The sequence below is a fragment of the Malus domestica genome, chromosome 14 (assembly GCF_042453785.1).
Source record: "Malus domestica chromosome 14, GDT2T_hap1".
In the NCBI taxonomy this organism is placed as follows: domain Eukaryota; kingdom Viridiplantae; phylum Streptophyta; class Magnoliopsida; order Rosales; family Rosaceae; genus Malus; species Malus domestica.
The window spans coordinates 1,228,224-1,251,813 of record NC_091674.1 but is presented as its reverse complement, the minus strand read 5'-3'; the positions used below and the strand labels follow the sequence as shown (position 1 = coordinate 1,251,813).

At 38.5% G+C, this 23,590-nt stretch overlaps 3 protein-coding genes across 4 annotated transcripts; 2 read left to right on the top strand and 1 right to left on the bottom strand.

The window, feature by feature from the left end:
- Nucleotides 1-1,287: 1,287 nt before the first annotated feature.
- Nucleotides 1,288-6,820, top strand: LOC103453982 (uncharacterized). Its single transcript, XM_008393573.4, has 2 exons — nt 1,288-1,683; nt 1,785-6,820. Exon 2 carries the CDS (start codon nt 1,837-1,839, stop codon nt 6,526-6,528), a length of 4,692 nt encoding a protein of 1,563 aa, XP_008391795.3. The 5' UTR covers nt 1,288-1,683; nt 1,785-1,836; the 3' UTR covers nt 6,529-6,820.
- A 577-nt stretch (nt 6,821-7,397) lies between these two features.
- Nucleotides 7,398-10,247, bottom strand: LOC103453922 (uncharacterized). Of its 2 annotated transcripts, none has more exons than XM_070812116.1 (6): nt 9,993-10,247; nt 9,723-9,893; nt 9,157-9,327; nt 8,783-8,872; nt 8,330-8,444; nt 7,398-7,645 (listed from the first exon to the last, which is right to left on the bottom strand). In XM_070812116.1, exons 1-6 carry the CDS (start codon nt 10,182-10,184, stop codon nt 7,569-7,571), a joined length of 816 nt encoding a protein of 271 aa, XP_070668217.1. In that variant the 5' UTR covers nt 10,185-10,247; the 3' UTR covers nt 7,398-7,568. The 2 variants fall into 2 exon arrangements, with proteins under 2 accessions (XP_070668217.1, XP_008391737.3); XM_008393515.4 differs by having other exon boundaries at nt 8,325-8,444; nt 9,993-10,246.
- Nucleotides 10,248-11,772: 1,525 nt separating this feature from the next.
- On the top strand, nt 11,773-21,975 carry LOC103453921 (uncharacterized). Its single transcript, XM_008393514.4, has 8 exons — nt 11,773-11,995; nt 12,578-12,687; nt 13,682-13,929; nt 14,376-14,531; nt 14,638-14,794; nt 17,913-18,052; nt 18,156-18,191; nt 20,753-21,975. Exons 2-8 carry the CDS (start codon nt 12,606-12,608, stop codon nt 21,602-21,604), a joined length of 1,671 nt encoding a protein of 556 aa, XP_008391736.3. The 5' UTR covers nt 11,773-11,995; nt 12,578-12,605; the 3' UTR covers nt 21,605-21,975.
- Nucleotides 21,976-23,590: the final 1,615 nt, after the last annotated feature.

Below are 23,590 nucleotides of genomic sequence, written 5' to 3'. Positions count from 1 at the left end.
CCAAACCCCAGCCACACGCCATTGATTCTGGTGCTTCCGTTTTTTTTTAGATTTCATTTTTAGTTTTATTTTCTCTTAAGATTTTCTTGAATTTTTTGTCTAGTTCTTCGCCGACGTCGCCGATTTCAACTGGGTCCGGATTAGAGTTGGGATTGCGGATCTAGATCGGGATATTTGAATAACGGTGTACCAGTCAGGTGGGTTTTGATCGGTGACGGCAAGGAAAGAAGATGGAATGTCGCCGACCTCACCACCGCCGAGCGCCGTCTCTGGGTGATCACCACGGCGACATCATGCCATTTGATCTGGGCGCCAAACTCCCTCGCCGACTTCACCACCGCCGAGCGCCGTCTCCTCCAAATTCCAGAAAGCTCCAAGAAACCATGGCGTCGGACTTCTTGGTCTCCCTCGCCGCCATCCTCTTCGCTCTCTCTCTCCTTCCCGGGAGCACCTCGCTGTTCACCACCTAGCCATGATCCGCGCTCTGACTCGACGCCTCCGACCCAGCCATGATCCGCGCCTTCCTCCTCTCCTTCTCCCTCAAGGCGTGCTCGATCGATGCGACCTCCCTCTCCGTCGCAGTTCGTCGTCGCAGAAGGGAAGAAGGGAAGACGGGAGAGAGAGAGAGAGAGATAACTTTTACTTTTTTATTTTTTTTTCTTTTTCTATGTTTGTATTTATTTTTATTTTGAATTTTTAAGCCACATGGCATTTAGTGAACAAAAATATGGAACCCACAAAGACCACGTCATCAAACTAACGGAAAATCTCACGGTGTTAGTATAGAGGGACCAATGCTATACATTTTGTTAAGTTCAGGGACCAAATCTAATGATTTTTTAGTTTAGGGACCAAATCTACAATTCGAGCTTAGTTCAGTGACCATTCCTCCCATTTCCTCTTTTAAATATGACAACCTAACCCTTAACAATAAATTGAATATATGCATTAAAAGTTACACTTACGCAAAGTCAAACGTTACTTTACTTGCAGCGAAATTCATTTCTTTGCAAGAGTAACAAATGATATTTAAAAAATTCACGTATATTACTTTGTGGGAGTACAGTGAGTATTTAACTATCTAACTAGTCAAACTACCTTACATAAATTTCTCTAAAGCCTACGAAGAATTTATTAAATAGCACGGATATACCTACACGAAAGAGTTGATTTACGTACCTTTATTTTATTGGTACAAAACGTCACGTACCTAAGTCGTTCACCCCATGTGTAGGAGTGAGACCGTTATCTGCTATGTATTTTATTTCAGACAAAGAAGTTGGTGTCGTGATTGCGATTGACTTTATTGACTGGGCAGGCTTCTTTTCTTCTTCTCTTTCTGTGCCGCCCCATTTTCCTCTCTGTGAACACTAAAAAGTCATATCAAATATACCCAAAAACACAGGCATACATTCATGGAGATATAGAATTATAGATACATACATACATACATACATACATACAGCTTTCCTTAGCTGCTTTCCTTCAAAAGAAAAAGCTCAAGAGATTCCCATTGCCCTTTACTTTCTATGGTTTTTCATCTGCCCTCTCAGTCTCCATTTCTCTTTCCCTTCCAAAAAAAATCTCAACTTTTTTCCATTTTTTTCTCCAATTTTTCTGCTTTCAGGTTCTGGATTGATCTTCATCTGATCGCTTTGAATTCCCATTTGGTTCTTCTCTGAGGTGGGTTTTTCTTTTCTCTGATTATTTCCTACTTAATTTACTAGTTTTATGCTTTTGCTTTTAGTATGTTGATTGATTGGTTTAATTTTCTGTTCATACAGATTGGAACTGCGATTAGTATTTATACCCATAATCCACTGAGAAAGTTAAAAAATGGGGTTGGGGTTGGAAATTGTTGTTAATTTCCGGAAAATTGTGATGATTTCACTCAGAGCATGTTACAGATCAATTTGCAGTCATCCTTTTCTTGCTGGGTTGCTTCTTTTCCTGCTATTTCTGTACAGATCGTTTCCTTTTGTGTTTACCCTTTTGGTTTCGACGTCCCCGGTTTTAGTCTGCACTGCGGTTCTTCTAGGAACCCTTTTGAGTTTTGGCCAAACCAACATACCCGAAATCGAAAGGGAAGAGAAGGTTACCTGTGATGATGTTGCTTCTCTTAGGACTAGGAGTATAGGGGATGACACTGTTGTGCTTGAGAGAGATGGGAGCTTTTCCGCAGAAAGGTTCATGGGAGAGGCTAGGGATGTTGTTGATGCATCCGTAGACAAAAGTAGCAATGTTGAGGATCGTGATGGTTTGGGTGTTTATATGCCACTTATTAGTGAGGGTTTGCAAAACACTGATAGTGAGAAGAGAGTGAATGAGGATCGCGATGGTTCGGTTGTTTATATGCCACTGATTGATGAGGATTTGCTAAACACTGGTGGTGAGAAGAGAGAGATTGAGGATGTGGAGAGAGAATTAGAAAGTTCTGACTTAGGAGAGCGGAGAAAGATTGATAATGATCACTTGGGGATAGAAGGCATTGACTGGGATGTGGGAACTGTTAATCAGCAGTACACTTTTTTTCAAAAGATTCGAGATGAGATTCGTCGAGTGGAAGGTGATCATATATCTCCTCGAGGGCCAGGCTATGCTCATGAGGGTGATCGCTTGTATTCTTCACTGCTTGGCAGTGGTGGTGGTGACGGTGAGGCTGTTGAGCAGCAATATACTTCTTTTCAAAAGGTGCGAGGTGAGATTCATCGAGTCAAAGATGAAAATATATGTCCCCGAGAGGCAAGCTATGCTCACGAGGGTGATCACTTGTATTCTTCGCTTCTTGGAAATGGTGGTGATGATGAGGCTGGTGAGGATGTGGATGACGATGCTTCAGATTCTGAGTCAGATCGAGCAGAGAGTTCCTCACCAGATGCTTCAATGGCTGACATCCTTCCGATGCTTGATGAGCTGCACCCACTTTTATACTTTGAAGCTCCACAGCCAGCTCGTGTGTCCCATGATCATGAGCCTGATGCTGCTTCAGACCAGTCTAAAAGGAACAATGCTGGCAGTGTTGAGTCTGATGTGGAAAGTGAAAACCAAGGCGGAGAAGTAGCAGAGGATGGGAATGATTATAATGACGGTGATGAGGAAGAAGCACCGGGTGGGAAGGATGATGAAAGCAAATCTGCGATCAAATGGACAGAGGATGACCAAAAGAATCTCATGGATTTGGGGAATCTGGAGCTCGAAAGGAACCGACGGTTGGAGAACCTTATTGCAAGGAGAAGAGCAAGAAAAAGCTTCAAAATAACTGCAGAGAAGAATCTTATAGATTTTGATAGAGTTGATCTTCCGTTTAATGTTACACCAATCTCTACCGCAAGACACAACCCATTTGATCTGTATGATCCCTTTGACAACTTGGGTTTACCCATTCCTGGGTCTGCTCCATCAGTAATGTTGCCAAGGCGAAACCCCTTTGATCTTCCGTATGAGTCAAATGAAGAAAAACCTGATCTAAAGGGAGACCCTTTCGAGCAAGAGTTTGTGCCATTTCACGCCAAGGATGCAATCTTCCGAAGGCATGAAAGCTTCAGTTTGGGACCGTCAACCTTAGGGCAGGCCAGGCAAGAGAGGCAAGATTTTAAATGGAGACCTGTTTTTGTATCAGAACGGTTGGCTTCTGAAGGACCAAGCAGTTCCTTATTTCAAAGACAACTAAGCGAAGTTAGTGAATCAAAGTTGAGTTCTGTTCCCGATACCGAGTCAGTGAGTTCTGCAGCAAATCTGGATGAAAGGAAGTTCAATGAGCAGGACTTTACTAAAGAAACAGAAGCGATATCCAACATTTACCATGCTACTGATGATCTTGTTGTTGAGCACGGAAGTCAATCATCTGAAGACGTAGATTCTCTGGAAATGGAACAGGCCGGAAAAAGAGATAGTCAACATGATGAACTTGAAGTAAAATTGCTTGAATCGCAAGACCTGGAACCGAGCTTGTCTGGTGCAACGGGTTTAGCTACTCATGGGGAACATATTACTAATGAAGTTCATGTCAAACAAGATCCGATTGAAGAGGACAACAGCAGTACGTCAAGCTTGTCATCATTGACAGAAGAGGATGAAAAGATTGCAGATGCAGTGGAAGGAGAATCAACCAGTTTGGAGGCTAGACGTGATATCGCCAAGGAGTTTGTAATTTCGCCGCAACCTTCACTGAAGGAGTCAGAAGTTCAGTTTATGAGCAGGAGGGTGAATGAAGATGAACATGATGAGCCAGTCTATGACTCAACCCCCCTACCAACTGAAAAGATCCTTTCCTTCAATTCTATTTCTTCTGATATACAAGCAGATATATCTGAAATGGTTACACCTCCAGGATTAGCTGAAGCGCAAGTTCCGTCTGTAGACCGGGATTCTGAAGTGTATGGTGAAAGCACAGACAAAGATACTCCAGGTTTTGTAGAGATAAGTGGTGCCACCTCAAAAGTACATGCATCAGATGAAACTGATAGAAGCTTGGGGACAAGCAACCAAGTTGGCTTAGTGGGTTCTCATTCAGAGGATGATATCTATCTCCCTAAGATTTTTGACACGAAGACAGCAGATTGTAGTCATCAATCCGTTCTTTCTGAAGAACTGCCGCCGTCAGAGCACGGAAAAGTCCTTTCCTGGTCAGATAAATCCATGGTTGAACCATATGTTGATCATGTCGAAGCACTTATTATTAAAGAAGAAGTAGGTGAAGTAAAGGAGATTGATGCGGGGCTGCTGTCGGAGTTAGATGCAGTTGGGGACTTCAGTGTGAATGAGGTTATCAGCGAGCCATTCCATACAGATGAGCTGATACCAGAGGAAGCAAATGTTTCAAGCACTGAATTTGGTGATTTAAACCTGTCAGAATTGAACCAGGAGCTACCAGTTCTTGATATTGACACGTATTTTAAGCAAATTCATAAGGGACTATCTGGTGAGGAAGTTGTTCTTCCCAGTGTGGTTGACGATCAGCTAGAGGTGGAAGCGCCTGAAAATACTGTCCAGACCCGTTCAGAGTTGCCAATTGTTGAAACAAGATGCTTGGAAGATTCCGAGTTGCCAACTGTTGAAGAGAGATGCTTGGAAGCATCCGAAAATACTGCCCAGACCAGTTCAGAGTTGCCAATTGTTGAAGCAAGCTACTTGGAAGATAATGTCACTGGTTTAAAGCAAGATTCAAATGGGAATGTTAATGAGCTGCCTCAAGTGTTGGAACCTGAGGATGGATCAACAGAATTACCGCTGGAATTTAATCATACTCTCTTGAAGCAAGTCTCGGATCATAATAATGTTGGTGAGCTTTCCAATGGGTCGGAAGAAGTAGGAACTACTGCCGTGGATTCTACAGAGGAGATTGCATCAAGCAATACAGTATCAAGTGTTAAAGAAGATATCAATGCAGATACTGCTTTGGAGCAAGTCTTAGGAAGTCATGTTGATGAGTTGCCAAAAGCGACATCAATTTTAAATGATGGGTCGGAAGAAGTACAATCAAATGCCATGGGTTCTGCGGAGGAGATGGCATCAAGCAATATACTATCGAGCTTTCAACAAGAAAATATCATTACTCCGAAGCAAGTCTTAGACAATCATGTTAATGATGGGTCGGAAGAAGTAGGAACTGGTGCGGTAAGTTCTACGCAGGAGATTGCATCAAGCAATACAGTACCAAGTATTCAAGAAGATATCAATGCAGATACTGCGTTGGAGCAAGTCTCAGAAAGTCATGTTGATGAGTTGCCAAAAGCGGCGTCAGTTTCAGATGATGGATTGGAAGAAGTAGGAATTGGTGCAATAAGTTCTACGGAGGAGATTGCATCAAGCAATACAGTATCAAGTGATCAAGAAGATACCCATACAGATACTGCTTTGGAGCAAGTCTCAGAAAGTCATGTTGATGAGTTGCCAAAGGCGATGTCAATTTCAAATGATGGGTTGGAAGGAGGAACTGATGCAATGGGTACTGCGGAGGAGATTGCATCAAGCAATATGCTATCGAGTGTTCATGAAGATATCACTCCTCTGAAGCAAGTAACAGAAATTCTTGTTCATGATGGGTCGGAAGAAGTAGAAACTGGTGCAAAAGGTTTGGTGGAGGAGATTGCATCAAGCAATATACCATCAAATGTTCAAGGAAATATCACTACTCCAACGAAAATCTCAGAAAGTCATGTTAATGATGGAGCTGAAGAAATAGGAACTAGTCCAATGAGTTCAACGGAGGAGAATGCATCAAGTGATATACTATCAAGTGTTCAAGAGAATAGTACTTTGGAGCAAGTCTCAGAAAGTCATGTCGACGAGCTTTTAAAACCAACACCACATTTGAAGGAGGGATCGGCAGAAGTAGGAATTACTGCAATGGCGTCGACTGTGGAGAAGATTGCATCAAGTACTACAGAACATGGTGTTCAAGAAACTATAACTAGTCCTATTGCTTTAGAGCAAGTCTCAGGAAGTAATGTTGATGGTGAGCCGCCAAAACCATCAGTTACACAGGACAGATTGGCAGAGGTTGAGAATATAAAACACGAAAACTGAAGAATGTGTTTGGTGGATTGCGACTTCAAGCTCTTTGTTTTCTCCGGTCTGGTGTGGATATAATCATATTTTGGTAAGTGGCAGTTTCGTTTGCTGATTTTTTATGGATTGGTTTCTTCAAGAATGAGTTTTTGGTTTGATTTCTTGAAGTGTGAATTTTTCGTGTTTTATCCTACATTTTGTGAGAGTTGGGTGAAAGATTGGCTTTGATCATCAGCATTGTACATTATGTTTTGGATGTAAAAGTTGAGGTTCTCGTATTGTTTTAGCTATGAATCCGGGTAGTTTCTTCTGTCCCGTTTTCTTTTACATTTCTTATCAGATCTCGCCATCGATTCAAAAATTTTCAACTACTAGGCTGCCTTATGCATTCTGCAAGTATCCGAAAGGGAGCCGTTTTTCGTTTGACACTCCAAAAAACTCATCATGTGCTTCTTTCTCGCGAAAGAAAACAAGGGGGAAGAAGTGCGTGATGATTATTTGTAGCGTTAATAACAAATCCCGTTTGAAGTTGTAAATCAACTTTGTTAAAACCGACCAACCTGTCACTAGCAAAGCATCCGAAAAAATGCACAAGAGTGGAAGAGTTTGTTGGTCTCTTTTCAAGTCGTCTGCCGACTTAGCTACTTTTTGGATCAGCTGACGTTGGTCGGTTCCTTAAAGAATAAGAATAATGAATACATACGAGCGTATGAACGATTGTCAATTGTAGATGTGTGTGAAACTTACACGCATCAACTGAATGCATTTAATGGTTTGATTTCACTCCAACTTCTAAATAACGGAAAATGCTAGCTACCTTCGCGTTTGTGAATGGAGACGGCAAATGCGTCCATCTTACTAATGTTTCTAAAGGACCAAAAAATAAATAAAACAAAATAAAATCTTATACACGAATCCAAAACTCTCACTTAGTAGCTGACATATAAAAGTGTATCACAAAAGAAAGTACAGTAAGAGTTTTGTATTCACTGGTCACGGTGAAGAACAAAATCTATTTCGCTTAGTATCCAAACATATCGGGATGTTAGACGTGTTAGCTATACATTTAACGATATCAAACCAAATGATCCGATTGCTTTTGCTTCTTCTGTGATGGCCCCGAAGTTCCTCCGACCTGAAATAAATTTTCGACAACAGAAGCTCAGATATATCGTTCTGCAATAAGGTAAAGAAGCGCGACACCTAAAATTCTCACATCAATGTTGATGTACAACTATTTGCTGAACTATCTGTTAAAATATTTCGTTTGATTAGCAGAAAAATACCTTCTCAAAGAAAAAATATACATCTAAGAAAATAGATGCGTTTTCTCGGCATTTCTAATGTTTCCAGTATAAAGAAACTTTCGTATTTTCCACAAATTTTGGAAACTAAAGTTTTCCGGCAACCAGCAGAGGGTGGTCAGTTCTTGGCAGCACCAACCAAAAGGTGACCACTTATAGGAGTATTTGGGAGTTTTATATGAAGCCCAAATATGGCTCTCTTATAAGGCAAATCAGGTCCTCGATGTTTTTTGACGCTTGTTGCTTATGTCCTTTACCTTCTCGTCTCTTTTCTCTTCCGCATTCTTCTCCATCTATCTAATTCCACAAAAATCAAACGAATCCTAAAACTTCTGTTCTATATACATATCCTGTTTGCTAAAAATTCTACCATCTAAAGCTGCCTGTGATCCTAAGGGAACAAGGACCTTGTGAAATCTTTCATCATCCCTATATCTCTAAAGTTCAGATGAAAATTTTGGGTAGAACGAAGGCCAAATGCTCAAATAAGTTAGAAGAAAGCATGCCTACCATGCTTGAGAGTTGTTCCTTAATGTATGTCAGTGATCTCAGCATAGCTTCCAGAGTGTCCCTAGTCAGTTGAAACTTCACCTCCGTTTCATCTAACGGAGATTTGGTAAAATCTTGCAACTGCAAAAGTAATAGTAAAAATAATTAAATAGAATAAAATCATGTGGCCGAACAAAGCCGATTGAACAAATTTATGAGACTGTGAAAGGGATGAGAAATAGATATGCACGCACTGATGCGCGCACACACACGCATAGATATTAACATACATCTTGCAGTTGATTAGATTTCACTAGTCTTATCAAACATGAGATTTTAAGGGCTTAAATTTTTATGTGTACCTTACGTCTGGCATATATTTATACGTATATACACAACACAATTGAAACCTTCATAATGTATTTCAACTGACTTGTTCAAAACTCTTTTGGGAAGAATCCTTCTCAGAATTTGCCTACCTTTAGAGTGATGACGGCCACTTTATTAGCCGGCCCTGAGTTACAGTTCTCCATGGTCCAAGTCATTGACTTTAGGCGAGGTAGAATTCCCTATATATTGAGGAAATCCATTAGTTATATCATTTACCCCTAAAGGGAAGGGGAGGAAGAAAATGAAAATAATGTTCCGCGGTTTAAATGTTCAGTGATATATTTGAAAGATAAAACAGGTGCATACTTTCCACAACAAAAAACAGCTTTGGTTTGGAATCTGTTGAGAAACCAAGATCATATAGAAAACAAGAAACTTCCCAAATCCTACGAAATATCATTAGAACAAAAGGTTCCAAGCATAAGTAATTAATTATAACCAATGAACGCCAAAGTATACCCACCACCAGGTTTGCAGGAGGCATGGAAGTGAGTTGAGATGCATCAGTAGCAGAAACAATCGGCGTTGTTGAAGCTCCAAAATCATTTAATGAGCCAGAGGTACCCAAAGAGGTGAAGGTCGGCGGCACATTCGCCTTGACCTGATATGCAACACTAGCCCTTGGCAATGAACGCTGGAAAACATCAGATATATGAATCAAAACACAAAAGAGAACCCGGAAAAAATATGCAGTAAGCGATCAAATTGCAATAGTTTTGAGATTGACAGAAATTTCAGGGTCAAAGTAAGGGCTCGGGATATGCTTATGGAAGAAGCTCTTCTGCTCGTAAGTGCTTTTACTATAAACATGTAGAAAGCAGTTCTACGCGTAAGGGATTCCAAAAGAAAGTCCATTGTCAAAGCTAGGGCTCGGAATGCTTATGGATGAAGCACTTTGCTCGTAAGCACTTCAACTAAAAGTGCTTTTACGACCCATGAGGGCTTTTAAGGTTTTTCTAAGCACTTTTGGTTGTTAGAAAGCACGTTTAGCCCTTCTAAGCAAACCCAAACAGTCCCTGAGTGTGTTACCTGTTCTGTAGCTACTTCGTCCTTCCACTGAACCTGATACTTCTGGAGCAACAACACCAAACTGCTCTGCAAATCGAGCGGCAAATCGGGCGGAAACAGCTTCAAAACGTCGTCGGCGGTGAAGTTCTCGTGTACCCATTTTCTGATAAGCGATCGAAGGCATGCCAAAACCTGTAATTTTTCAATTTATCACTAAAAACAACAAATTGGTATGCAAATTTGATAGCTTTTGTTGCAGAAATTTAGAGAGAGAAAGAGAGAGAGACGAACAGGGTCGAGTTGGGAGAGAGAAGGGAGATGGAGGAGAGATTGGAAGTGGGATTTTTGATGGGGAGAGTGGAGGCCGGTTTTCCTGGTTTGCCATAGAGTGGAGAGCAACTGGTCGAGTGCCGCTTCCTCTGTGGCGGAGAGCTTGTGCAGCTGCAGGTACAATGTATCTTCCACCGTCGTCTCCATTTGCATTTGCTCTGAGATAGTTCACATGCTGATGCTAATAGCACAAGAGCATTCCGGCGGCAATGAATCTTTAGGGGCTTGGGCCTAATTAGTATTGGATCTTGAGGTGTCAAACACGGCCCAAGCACGTCACGGGCACGACTTTGTTTTCATTTGATTTACGGTAATTTCTTTCTACTGATTTTTTTTCAATTCATTCGAATCTGACAACTAGAAATTGAGATAAGAGTGATAAAAATAAAAATGAGTATATAAGTTGCACCACTCAACTCGATTGATTTAATCATACTTGTTGGGTGAAAATAAGATAACCTTCCATTAAAAGATATTTTTTACTCAATTTAATTCTGAAGACATGCTCAAATGAGTAATGAGACCCGAACAAAACATATCTAAAAGTGGTCACAAAACAAGAGAATTATAAACACACGTTCTTTTTGAACTTTCACATATCTCTGTTTAATCATGTTCGTTGGTTCTATTTAGGGCTGGTTTGGTATTGTTGTGCTTTGAAAAAAAGCTGCTGTGAGAATAAGCGGCTGTGCTGTGAGAATAAGCGGCTGTGAAATAAAGCAGCAGAGCGTTTGGTAAACTTTTTTGTAAAAGTGCTTTTGAAAAAAAAAGCAGTCTGATAGTGGGTTTTTTCATTAAAGGAGCACTGTAGCTCCATGTGCTTTGAAAAAAAGCCAGTTTTCCAAAGCTGCAAATAGCAGCTTCAGCTTTTTCCTTTGATTTCAGCTTATTCTCACAGCAGCTTCCAAAATAAGCCCTTTTTTTTCAGTTTACCAAACACCTAAAACCCTCACAGCTTTTTTTCATAGGTGCTTTTTTTTTAAGCACCTCACTTCCAAACTAGGTCTTAATTTATTCAATCCAGTGACAAAGGGTTATAACAAGTTACGATGAATTTTAGTCAGCAGGTCTGGAGGCTGATCATGGGGTCCTATATTCTTCGCTGATGGTAAAAGTTAAGTGGCCAAGTCCAAGACAAAAGACCCTAAATGCCGACTGTTTAGATTAAAGTATTAAATGTTTTGTGAGGTAAATTGGTTGATAGATAGAAATGAGGATTGGTTTGGTATTGCTGTACTTTGAAAAACAAAATTACTGTGAGAATAAGCTAATTTTTGTTGCTTCACGTTTTCAGCTTTTTTTTTTTCACCCAAAATTGTGAAAATAAGCTGTTTTTAAGTGTTTATCAAACATTTTTTTGAGTTTAGCTTTTTTTATACTCACTTTTTATAAAAACATCTCAGTACCAAACCGGTAGTAAGAAAAATAAACTTAGAATGGTGTTGAGAGAGTTCTAGACTTGCCATTTAGTACTAAGGTCTAATAGTATTCATTTACTTATAAGTAAATGGTTTTAGATTTGATTCTCGTCAAAGGAGAATTTGAACCACATTATTGCTAATCATTGTGAGTTAAGCTCACCCCTCTCCTTTAGTGTAAATAATAGAAACAAAACTTAACCTTTTTAACCAAAGGTACTTAAAAGCGCATATGCGATTGAAAAATACATTTTTGGTGTTAATTCGAGTTTTATGTACTCATTCGTAACACATTAAAAGGTAGTGGTTAAATTTAAAAAAATGGGCAAAGTTCGGGGCTAACCCATATTTTTACTCTCTCTTTTCTTGACGACTCTAGTTGAAGGTTTTGGGAAAGGGAAGAGTATAGCAAATATCGTATATAGCCCGGCGTCGTTTCAGCCCACAGAGGGAGGAGAGCCAGAGAGGGACCGAGCGCACTCGGGCCTTAGCAAAAGTTGCCGGAAGAAGAGAGAGAGAGACTGACGTCCATCCGCTGCTGCTCCGGTAAGTCTCCGAACCATGCCATCCCTCCTCCTTCTTCATTTCCGTCCTTCTCTCCGATTCGATTCCCTAACTGCGTTTCGGTTCGAAGCTGTGCGTGGACGTTTTTTGTCTAAACCCTAGAATTTGGTAAATTTCAAAATTTTATCTAGGAAATGGGTTATCTTTTTTATTTATTTTTAGCTCTGATTGCATTGAAATATGTAGCAGGATCAGTGTAAAGATTGCTTATTCTGTTGATTGAATCCCATACTTGAATGGGTCGAAGAAAGTTAAAAGCTTTACAAATTGTACATACATTTTTAGTTTTTTTGCGTTTATTTAATTTCAAAATTTTAGTTTAGGAAATGGGGGATTTTTTATTTATTTATAATTTATGTGTTTATCTCACTGTGATAGCATGTAAATATGTAGCAAGACGGGACGATATTGAGTACCAGGATTTGTGTAAATAATTGTTTATTCTGTTAATGCAATCTTGTACTTAAATGGGTGAAAAAAAAGTTAAAAACTTTACAAGTTCGAAATGCATTTTCCGCATTTATTTTTATTTTTTTTAGCATAACAATACAGTTATTGTGGCAGGGGATGTAAAAAACTGAGCAACAGGATAATGAGTAACGTTGAAGCATTTGACGGACAGATATTGGCTGACAAGCTTTCGAAACTCAACAGTTCACAACAATGCATTGAATGTATCCTCTTAAGAAATCCCCTCTGTATAGTACTACATGGTTTAGCTAATTTATTTTGTGATACAGTGATAGTCATGTTTACAATGAGGGTATCATATTTGTTTCTGTGTGGCTGTATTACGCACCTACTCATTAACATACTTTTTTATAAGAATTTTTTGTTAGAATAACATACTAACATATGTACATTTTATATTACTTGGATCTTGCTAAATCTAATTCAATACAAATTTAAACTTTTCCCTAATTTTAGATTTGTGAAAAAACTTGTAATGTTAAAGTTTTTACCTTTTCTGTATGCTCTTGTTTTTGGCTGTATCAACATTGCATTAATTGGTGACATTTCAACTGTATCTATGTTCTCATTGTGCTATAGTTTACTAGCAACTGTCACACATATATTGCATGTCAGAATGACTGTTATTGTAGGAGGGAAAAAAGAGATAAAGAGAGAGTGCTGAAAAGATTGTGTAGAGATTTTTGTATTTTTATTTTATTGAATGAATTTTAGTTTCTAGTTATCGATATTATATATTTTATTTTCTTTTATTAAGGGTAAAATTTGTAAAAAAAAGCATGTGGGAGGTCCGTTTTATATTATAGTGCCTATATATTTTATTGTAAAGTTGGTCCTTTTTATATCTTCCCTTAGTAATAGTATAGATTATGTAAATAACTTCTGTAATTCACTTTTCAATAGATACTATTTTGGTGTCATAGAATGTGATTCTTATTAAGTTTGACTGTACTGTGATGTATGTTCTAGGGTGATATCTTGTCCACTTTGTTTGCACTTTGTTGAGTAGCAGTAACATTTCTTTCTTATAAAAGGAAACATAACTTTTAAATTATGTGGAGGACTATTTTTGTGCATATCTATGCTTCCACCTTTTCCTCCCCTTAATGATGTATTGTTTCTTATATAATGTACTACCTGATCACTTAGCTTCAACTTTGATGTTTATATTATGTGCTTCTTTAATCATTTAAACAGCTCTGTCTCGTTGGTGTATTTCTCACCGAAAGAAAGCAAGGCAAATTGTTGAAACATGGGATAAATGTTTTAATTCTGCCCAGAAAGATCAGCGTGTGGCTTGTCTATATTTGGCTAATGACATATTGCAAAACAGTAGGCGAAAGGGCAGTGAATTTGTGAATGAATTCTGGAAGGTCCTTCCTGCAGCTCTCAAGTATGTTTATGAAAATGGTGATCAACATGGAAAGAAAGCTGCCACAAGACTGGTGAGCCATTTATGAATGTTCTCTTTTGTTTTACAATTAACAGTAGTAAATAGCTGTATGATTGATTACCATAGATAGATATTTGGATGTGTGCATGCATGCATTTGCATGAACTTAGACTTCAATGTTAAGTGACTTAAGTCTATAGCATGGGCCTGAGAAATTTTAAAGATTCTGCAGTGTTTGTAATTTCATCGAAGTGGAATCTGAACTTAAGTACTTTTTAGACTTCAGAGGATTTCACTACCTAACTGAGTTAGCACCTTCTATTACTCCAAAAAAATCTTAGTTTGCTCCCACTCTCCAGAAGACAATCTCCTTTCTTTCCATGTAATGGACTAAAGGGAACCATTTTAGTGTCCACTCTTATTTATGCTTCCTTTTGATAATGTGTGCCTAGCAATCTAGTCTCATTATTTCATCTGTAAGCTATCTCGTTTGTTCAGGTTGACATTTGGGAAGAAAGGAAGGTTTTTGGGTCTCGAGGGCAGAGTCTTAAAGATGATATGATGGGAAACAATCATCCCGCTCCACCTGTAAGCAATGGAAAGGGTTCAAATCCTATCAAGATAGTGAAGAGGGATGCACACTCAGTTAGACTTGTAAGCACTTTGGGCAGTCTTTAATGTTGATTTATATTCAATGCCTATAATTGTATTCTTATTTAGAGTGAGCTTGTACATGCCTTATTATTCTTCTAAACCTCAGAAATTGGCTGTTGGAGGTCTGCCAGAAAAAATACTTACCGCATTTCAACCTGTTCTTGATGAACATCTTACCGAAGAAGCTGCTTTAAACAAGTGTAGTGCTGCTGTACTTTATGTGGGTAAAATTGATGAAGATGTTGAAAACACCTTGATTCATGGTAAGAGTTAGGACATGTGGTTAAGTTCACAAATTTTGTTTATATGTGACTTTGTTTGATGAGTCATAGGATTAGATGACAAAACAGAAGACTCTTACGGTGTGAAAACTAGGTTCTGTTTATTTTGACTTTAATTATTGTTTGTTTACAATTCTAATTCTACAAATCAGTTGATCACCAAAAGTATATTTTATTGCATTCTAATGTTGTGGAGTGGAAGTTATCTTCAATGCCATAGGAAATACGTTTCTCAGGGCTATTTCTAGTCTCCTAGTTCAAAATTTGTGGTTCGTAATTGGACTAGAATCCAATTCTGGAGGATACTAGGGTAGGTGATTCATCCCTTCAATTTTCTTTCCTTGATGATTATAGATATTGTGTGATCATAATCCAGTTTTGTCCACCTTAGATCCATATTTTCCTTCTTTGCCTTGTCTTGGAACTTAAATCATCCCAAGAAACCCAAATGACAGGGTGTTCGTGGATGTTTGAAATTTGTTGTCTCGTACGGTCGTACCAATAATATATCTTTGAGTTAAGCTTAGCTTGATAGAAGGCATTGTTCTATCCATGTGTCTGGGTACTTGTGCTACGCTTTAAAAAGATCCTATGTTTCCTTATCTCATTGCTGTGGCCGTTTAAATTAGCTGGTGAATAAACAGGGCACATCTTTTTACATTGCTCCTGTAGTTCACAAATATGTTGTAACTTGTTAGTTGTTGCATGATTTTTCTAAGAAATAGCTATGCATTGTTGACGGGGGTCTTTCTGTGGGTGGGGGCCAGTAAGAGATCCTTTAAACTCTGGCCACTAGGAGAGAATTTAAACTCTGCCCACTAAGAGAGCTTTTAAACTCTGGCCAATAGGAGAACCTATCTACATGGTTGTAACGGAAGGGAAAATTTTTTGAAGATAGGGAGGAGTTGACTTTTATGTCGGACGAATTAGATTTTTTGCTTCCTCTTCTTAGCATTTTCGGATGCTATATTTAGTGTACTGTGTAACCCATCTGGATTGGTTGCATTTATAGTTGATGTGATCTAGGTGGAATGTATTGAGTGTGGTATTGCGTGATTCTTATCTGAAAGAAAAAAAAAATTGTATATTTTTACTAAGATGGTCATTATATTTTGATCAGTTTGAATGAACTCTCATGTGGCTTTATTAAGATGGTCATTTTATTTTGATAGTATGAGAGTGAACGATATTTTTGGTCCTATTTTCTTTTGATAGTTTAGGAAAAAGATGTTTTGACCCTATTTCTCATTGTATAGTTGGATTATGTGGTGTTTGTGAGGGAGAGGAATGCTAGAAGTTTTGAACCTATGAGGATACTTTGCACCAGTTTTTGGCCATTTTTGTTTCGTCTGTTCTTCAAATGGATGTTAGTGCATACTTTAGAGTTGTACATTATACGAAGCAAACAGGAGCAAAGCTTTTAAATATAGCTAGACAGTACAAAGCATCAAAGAAGGAATAGCATCATTTCCCGTTCTTTGTATAGAATTTAGATCTTAGTTTGCCCCCTTCCTCACCTTCTCCCTTCTTCCATCTTGATGCTCATTGCTTCCCTTCTTCCTTCTTGGTGCTTACCTCCTCCCTTCTTCCTTCTTGGTGCTCACCTCCTCCTTAGACCTCTCCTTCTTTGACCTGTTTGTCCGTTCAGCTAGTTTCTAGTTAAATTAAAATTAGCAACTTATCTTATTTCCAAGTCTTATAGAGGTTTAATTAATCTTTGCCAAGTGATTGAAAAGTCTCACATCAGTATGACAGGCTATCTGTCTCTTTTTTTAATCACATTATTTCGTTCTTAATAACTTGAGAACTATGAATAGGCTTTGTATTGTACCATTGGTTCATGGTCAAGAATGTTGTCCAAGTTATTTTGTGTGAATTTTCATTTTTTTTTCACGAGTTGTATCTCAAAAGGCTCTGTGACTTGTCTATTTTTTGGCTCAGATGCAAATACGTATCATTAATAAACTAAAAAAGGTCGTACCCAGTGCACAAGGCTCCCGCTTTACGCAGGGTTTGGGAGAGGTGAATGTCGGCTAGCCTTACCCCCATTTATAGAGAGGCTGCTCCCAAGTCTCGAACCCGAGACCTACCGCTCATGGGCGAAGGCACTTGCCATCACACCAAGTGCGACCTCTACGTATCATTAATAGACTGCTAGGGGAAAATTGAATTGGTTTATATAATTGCTCAAATGGTCTCATCTTTGTCTTTTACAATGTCGGTTTCGATTGTAGTTCTAGGAGTAACAATTGCAAGTTTCAGACTGCGTGTAGTTCTAGGAGTAACAATGTCAGTCTCGGGTATTACTATTTAGGAATGACCATATAAATAGAATACGAAGTTGCTAACCATTGAATCTACACCTCTCTTTGTGTATGTTTTGTTTCCCTTCTGTGATTTAAGTTAATTGAGGAACCTTAAAACCGTTAGTTGCTATGACCTTATGATTGTGATAACTAAAAGGTATTATTTGATAACATCAATGTATTATTTAAACAGTAAGTCACAAGCCATACCCAGGGATATGAACAACCTGGATACTGAAAATCATTATACAAGCCATACTTAAGGGGAGAGAGTGCAAGTTTACCTTCACTCTTTTGTCATTATCACAAGCCATACCCAAGGATAGCAGCAACCTAGATATCACCAGTTCAAGTTTCTATTACTAGTGGTGAAACACGACTTGCAATGTAAGTTACAGGTTGCAAGTTGCGTTTCATCAGTTACAGTACCTGACAAGCAATACCCCACAGATAATGAGCTACAGTCATGGGCCATGGTTCACTGTTCTTGGGTTGTGTGGGTCATGAGCAATAATTTTTAAATTAATTGAATTGCTTATTTGAAATCCTATGTCAAGTTAACCAAATGGATCTGAAAATCTAAATCCATCCAGACCCTTGAGATCAACGAAAAATCTTCATTTGATAGGTATGCTGATATATACAATGTTTTGATTTTCATGTGTGTAATTTAGTGAAGATGGTTGAACTCTTTGATGCTTTCAGTAAAAGATAATACTGTCTCCTGAGGTATATTGTCTTAGTGCCATGTAGAATGGTTTTGTTGATTTTTCGCTGTTATAAACTGTAATCAGGAACTCAGCCGGAATCCACATTGTTGGATGATTTGAAAGAGCAGGAAGATGTACTTAATCAATCTGTTGGGCAGCTTGAAAGTTTGGAGGCAACAAGATCTGCCTTGGTTTTGCAGCTTAAAGAAGCACTCCAGGATCAAGTACAAATCTTTTTTCTATTCCACTTATGTTATCACTTCTGCTTCTGTGGTTTTGTTTAAGATTTCAGATACTGATGTATACTTGCTAATATAACTGTTACAGGAATCAAAGCTGGAAGTTGTTCGCACTCAAGTGCAGGTAAGAGTACCTTACTAATCTCTATTTAGCCCTCTTAAAATTAAGAAGTCTATGTTTATTGGAAATGGTGTGCATTTACAAAGCCTTTATAATTTCATTTACGAAAGTTTTTATCTCTGAATGTTATCGAGATCAGCTAGTCGTCAACACCAGTTCCTCATAATCTTTTCTAGCTAACAGAAATTGTGGTATTATAAACCCAGCACCTTGATTCTGTTGATAATGAAATCTTGAGTTTGATTCCTGCATCCCTCAAATGTCGATATCTATTGATTGAAAGGGCTAGATGATGTTTGTATAAGAATTAATTTGGTTGTGTTTTGTAGGAAAAAGTTAGCTTGAAGGTAAAGTAAACTGTGGGAAAACTGAATCTTGATGTGACTCCCTTCTGTGCGTGTGTATATATTGTAGCTGAGAATGGAATATGATACATTTGTATCAACTTTAGGTCTTAATTACCATATGCATTTAGATGTGCATATATCCAAGACAATTAATTATGATGAGCTGTCAAGAGTGTTTAGTTCGTTAGTGATGCTAGTTTGTATTTTGACGCATATGCTCTCTCTTTTTCTTTACTTTTGTTTGCTTCAAATCTTTCCTATGTCAGTTCTAATTTCTAATTTTAACCCAAGTCAGTTTGGTTCAAATCTGTCCTGTATCAGTTCTAGGTCTCTCTTCGATGCAACTGATCTATTGAGCGGTTCTCTTTTCAGTATGTGTATTGTCTTTTGTCCTTTTGCAGATGGGTTTTTGCGTGAGCAAGTTTTAGAAATCATAATCTTGAGAAGAGTTGAGAAAACAAACTTATTTAGAAACATATTAAGTCCCAGAATAGAAGTAATATTGAATTGAAAGACAATTTTAAATTTTGATTAAAAAGTTCTACGATTTTAAATTTGCCCGGAAAATTTTAATTGAATTTGGGTCTGTAATAATGTCATCAACATGCATCAATTTTGGCTTACTCTCAGACTGACTCTGTAAAAGAAAATAAATAAGTAAAATGTTTAAGGCATATAAATTTCTAAGATCTTTGATTAATAAGCTTTTCCCATCTGACCGTATGTTCATTCTTTACGACTTTAAATAGAAATATTATTTCGATGAGTGTTTAGGTTGATATAAAATGATCTCTAAACTTGTTTTTTAACTGTACATTAAAATACGGGCAATACCTTTCCTCATAATTTACAATTTGTTTTTTTTTTTTTTTCGTATGGCCTCTCAGGCGTTGGCAGTGATAAAGATGTAAGAGTTTTCCACTCTAAGTTGAAAGAGATTTTTGAGTGTACCTGGAATACGAGACGGTACACCACATGTCATAATATATGTGGAGGGACATGAGAAATATACCCTAAAAGTGGGACATATCAACCATGTCGTCCACTTATATTATGACATGTGGTGCACCACTTTGTGTTCTGGGTACAAATAAAAATCTCTCCTAAGTTGGGACTTAGCTGGGGTTGGGCAGTAATTATTTTGCTGGAGCTTTTAATATGTATGTGTTGGGGGTAAAGCTTCCCTTGACTGCTCCTGCATTCTCTGAGAAGCAAATGCAATCTTTTATTTTTGTTCTTTGGAAACAACCCATGGATGTAGACAGTCTGCGAAGTACAAAAATAATGTGAAGAAATAGTTAGTGTAGGTCTTGTAAACACCCTACTGTTTACTATTTAAGGATGATTGAGTTAATTTACTGATTTTTAGAAGAAAAAAAAATCTGGCATCACACCGGCCTAAGGCCTCACACCGAAGGTGCCTTGGAATCACTCCAAGGTGGTTGTGCCTCACAACACAAGCAGAAACCCAAAGTTTACTTATTTTCAAAAGCTTACAAAGTAGCCCTTGAAAGTTGAATCAATGAAAAATATGATCCTTCCCCCCACCCCCTTCTTTATTATCCATCAAAGATAAAAGAAGTCCTCAGGAGTGATGTTAGAATCACAGAAATTTAGTGTTCCTGCCCTGTCAATAGTCTAATAGTCCTTTTTCTTGAGAAGCATTATGGAAGCTATATAGTGAAGCTCTCGGAGCTCCATGTAGTTCCAGTGCCTTGGCTTCTAGAACTGGCCATGCAAGGATGTCAAATGGAGACACTGATTTAGGTAGCCCTCATTTAACTCCAAATAGCAAGCGAAGTCCCAAGGTTCCCAGGAGACGGATGAGGCAACAAGTACTCTTGGACACTAACACTTGCAACATCAGTTAAAGTGATACGTCCTCCCCTAATTAAATCTTCTAGTTCCAACGTTACGAATTTGAGCTAATCTTACATGGAGAAATCTACACGCTGCTTTTTACAGTGAGGTTGATCATTTATTGTTTCCAAGTTATAAATCTACTCATCGGGTTTGAATATCTGCTGAAAGGTGTAACAATATCAACAATATCTTTTCTTTTTCCTTTGTGGTGATGCACTTATTAGGAGACTCAAATGGTTTGTCTGTTTATAAAGTTGGTCCGGAGCAAAGCGTATCAAACCATGTCTTATAATGCAATTCCTTTATGTGCTAGCTACTCCCTGTGATTAATAGGAACTATTTGTTTCCATGCAGGTTGCTCGACATCAGATTGAGAGGGTAGGTAATATTAAAAGGAGACTGAACCCCGAAAGCAATATCGTTAACATGACACCTGAATCTACCAGGGGTTTAGAACCAAATATACGATTACTTCAACAAACTGGCATCCCACCTCAGCCTCCAACGCAGTCCGTGGTTTCTTTTGCCCCTGTCAAAATTACTGATGAAGAGAACAAGAAAGCAGCGGCAGCTGCTGTTGCTGCTAAGCTTGCTGCGTCTACATCTTCTGCACAAATGTTAACGTCTGTTCTTTCATCTCTTGTTGCTGAAGAAGCTGCCTCGATGACCGGTAGCCTAACATCAGCTGGATTTACATCGGGATTATCCATGTTTCCTCCAGAAAAACGGCCCAAGCTTGAGAAACAAATGTCTGATGTTAACAATCCTGATGGCGGCAATGCAGCCTATTTTACGTCTCTCCAGCAGGCAATGACCAGTGTTCCAATTGTGTCCTCAGCAACGATGCAGCCCATGTCCCAAAGTAACCAGATGCAAAATCCTTTTGGTCCGCCGCCACCACCTCCAGCGCCATCACCATCTACTGCAACTCCACCAGCGAATCAATACGTCCAATCCTCTGGTCTTATGGTGGGTGGAGTTCCTTACGGATATGGATCAAATACTTTACCGCCTCCACCCCCCATACCTCCACATATTTCAATGAGCATGTCGAGGCCCAGTCAGCAGCAACAGCAGTCGCAGCCTCAGCAGCAGCAACAACAGCAGCAGTTGCAGCCGGCCACTGGGGGTTATTATCGGCCACTGGGTATGGGGTTCTATGGGCAAAGTAATCAGTCAAATACGCAGCCAGTACCTCGACAGTAAGTTCTGTTTATTTCACCTAGTCAGAATTTCCCATCCTGGATCTCGGGCAAAACCAGCGTAGGTACCCAAAACTTTTGGTGACAACATCGTCATGGAAATCTATGGAGCCGGTGGAATTTCTCAGAGGCATTGTGTTATTATGTAAATTAGTAGAGAGTAGCGTCTGGTCTTTTTAAACACCTAGGTCCACCTCCCCCTTGCCAATTTATGCACAGAGTCCTTTGATGTGTCGTAGAACACGTAAATTTTCGCGGTAGCTATATTTCATATTGACATGAAGTGCCTAACTTGAAGGTACCTGTGCAAACTTCATTGGCGTTGTAAACAGCGTTTGGGGCATATTACTAAATGTGTACTTTAAATCTTGGATATGCCTTTACCTTGTTAGTGTTTCTTCAGCTGCTTCCGGGAGGTTGCGTCCCGATCGACATTCAGAAGATGAGTAGTATTGGGAGATGCATTTCGTCGACTCCCCTCTCGAGTGGGATGATGCTGCTTTCTTGGCTACATTTGTGCCTTATACACTAGTTATAAATTTGTAGCATTCACACTTTCTTTTATTCTTTTATACACCGTGTTAATTTTAGGCGGGGTGTGGATAGCATCTCCCATAAAAATTGGGCTGAGCCGGCCTTGAATTTTTTTGGGCTCTTGTCGGGCCTCGGTGTCAATCAAGAGGACCTGAATTTTATTAGAAAGAGGAAATTGTAGTAATGGTCATTCAACTTTAATTTAATTGGTACAATGACCATTCAACTAAAATCTATGACTATTAGTCCCTTAACTCATCAAAATGTGCAGCTATGGTTCTTTTTGTCAACTCTGTATAACTTTTGTCAAAATAAGTCACATGCCACATAGGCTGAAAAAATGGGCAAATATGGAAAACCAAATGAAAAAAAAAATTGTAGCAATGGTTCATCAACATTGACTCAATTGAAGAAATGGCCCCTTAACTTTAACCTAATTGAAGCAATGGTCTTTCAATTTTAACCTAATTATAACAATGGTCCTTCCAACATGAGTCATTTTGATGAGTTGACAAAAATGATCATATCTGCACGTTTTGATGAGTTTAGGGACCAAGGGTCATGGATTTGTAATTAAGGAATCATTGCTTCAATTAGATTAAAATTGAAAGACCGATGCTATAATTTCTTTTCTTTTAGAAAATATGAAGAAATTAAGGGCTTGTGGTCTCCAATCTGAAAACATATCACATTTGTAAGATAAATTAGGTAAATTGGGTAGCAAGAGTGCATCACTATAAGATGTGTACATGCCAACTAGGTTGGCTATTGGCACCCACACACTTCATTTTGTTGGGAAATCGTCTTGCTATTGATTTTCTTTGAACAAAACATAATGGAGTAATATGGGAGACTAGATGACGGCACACCGAATAAAATTAGACTTTCGTCCTATATAAATATTTTTTTACGTGTATTGAAAACACTTACCACATGGTGTATTGGGGCTCGTTTACAAATGTTTTTAAAATAACTGAAAATGTTTTTGGTGAAAATATTTTTGAAACTAATCCTCAGTAAACAAGTGGATCTTAAAAAAACACTTTTAAGTGTTTCCTGCAAGAAACATATATTTGATACTTCTTCCAAAAAGCACTTAAAGTGTTTTTCGAACACAAAGTCAATTTCACCAAAAACTCTTTCAGGTATTTTAAAAAGCACTTCCCAACGAACTCTTATTCCATATGTTATGTATATGTAGGCGACAATGTTATACACTCCATTTTTAAATACTCATACGTTATAATGTGAGTGGAATAATAACACTCATGATGATGTTATCCGCACTAAAACTATTTACTTTTCGTGTATAGCGAAAGATTGTCCAAATGCATGGGCATGTAAACAAGAAAAGAATTTAAATTGGTCTACCGAAGATGAGCAAACGAAAGGCTTTCTTAAAAATTCTCCTAGAATCAAGAATGAGTTTTCGTTCTATACATGCTAGATCATGAAT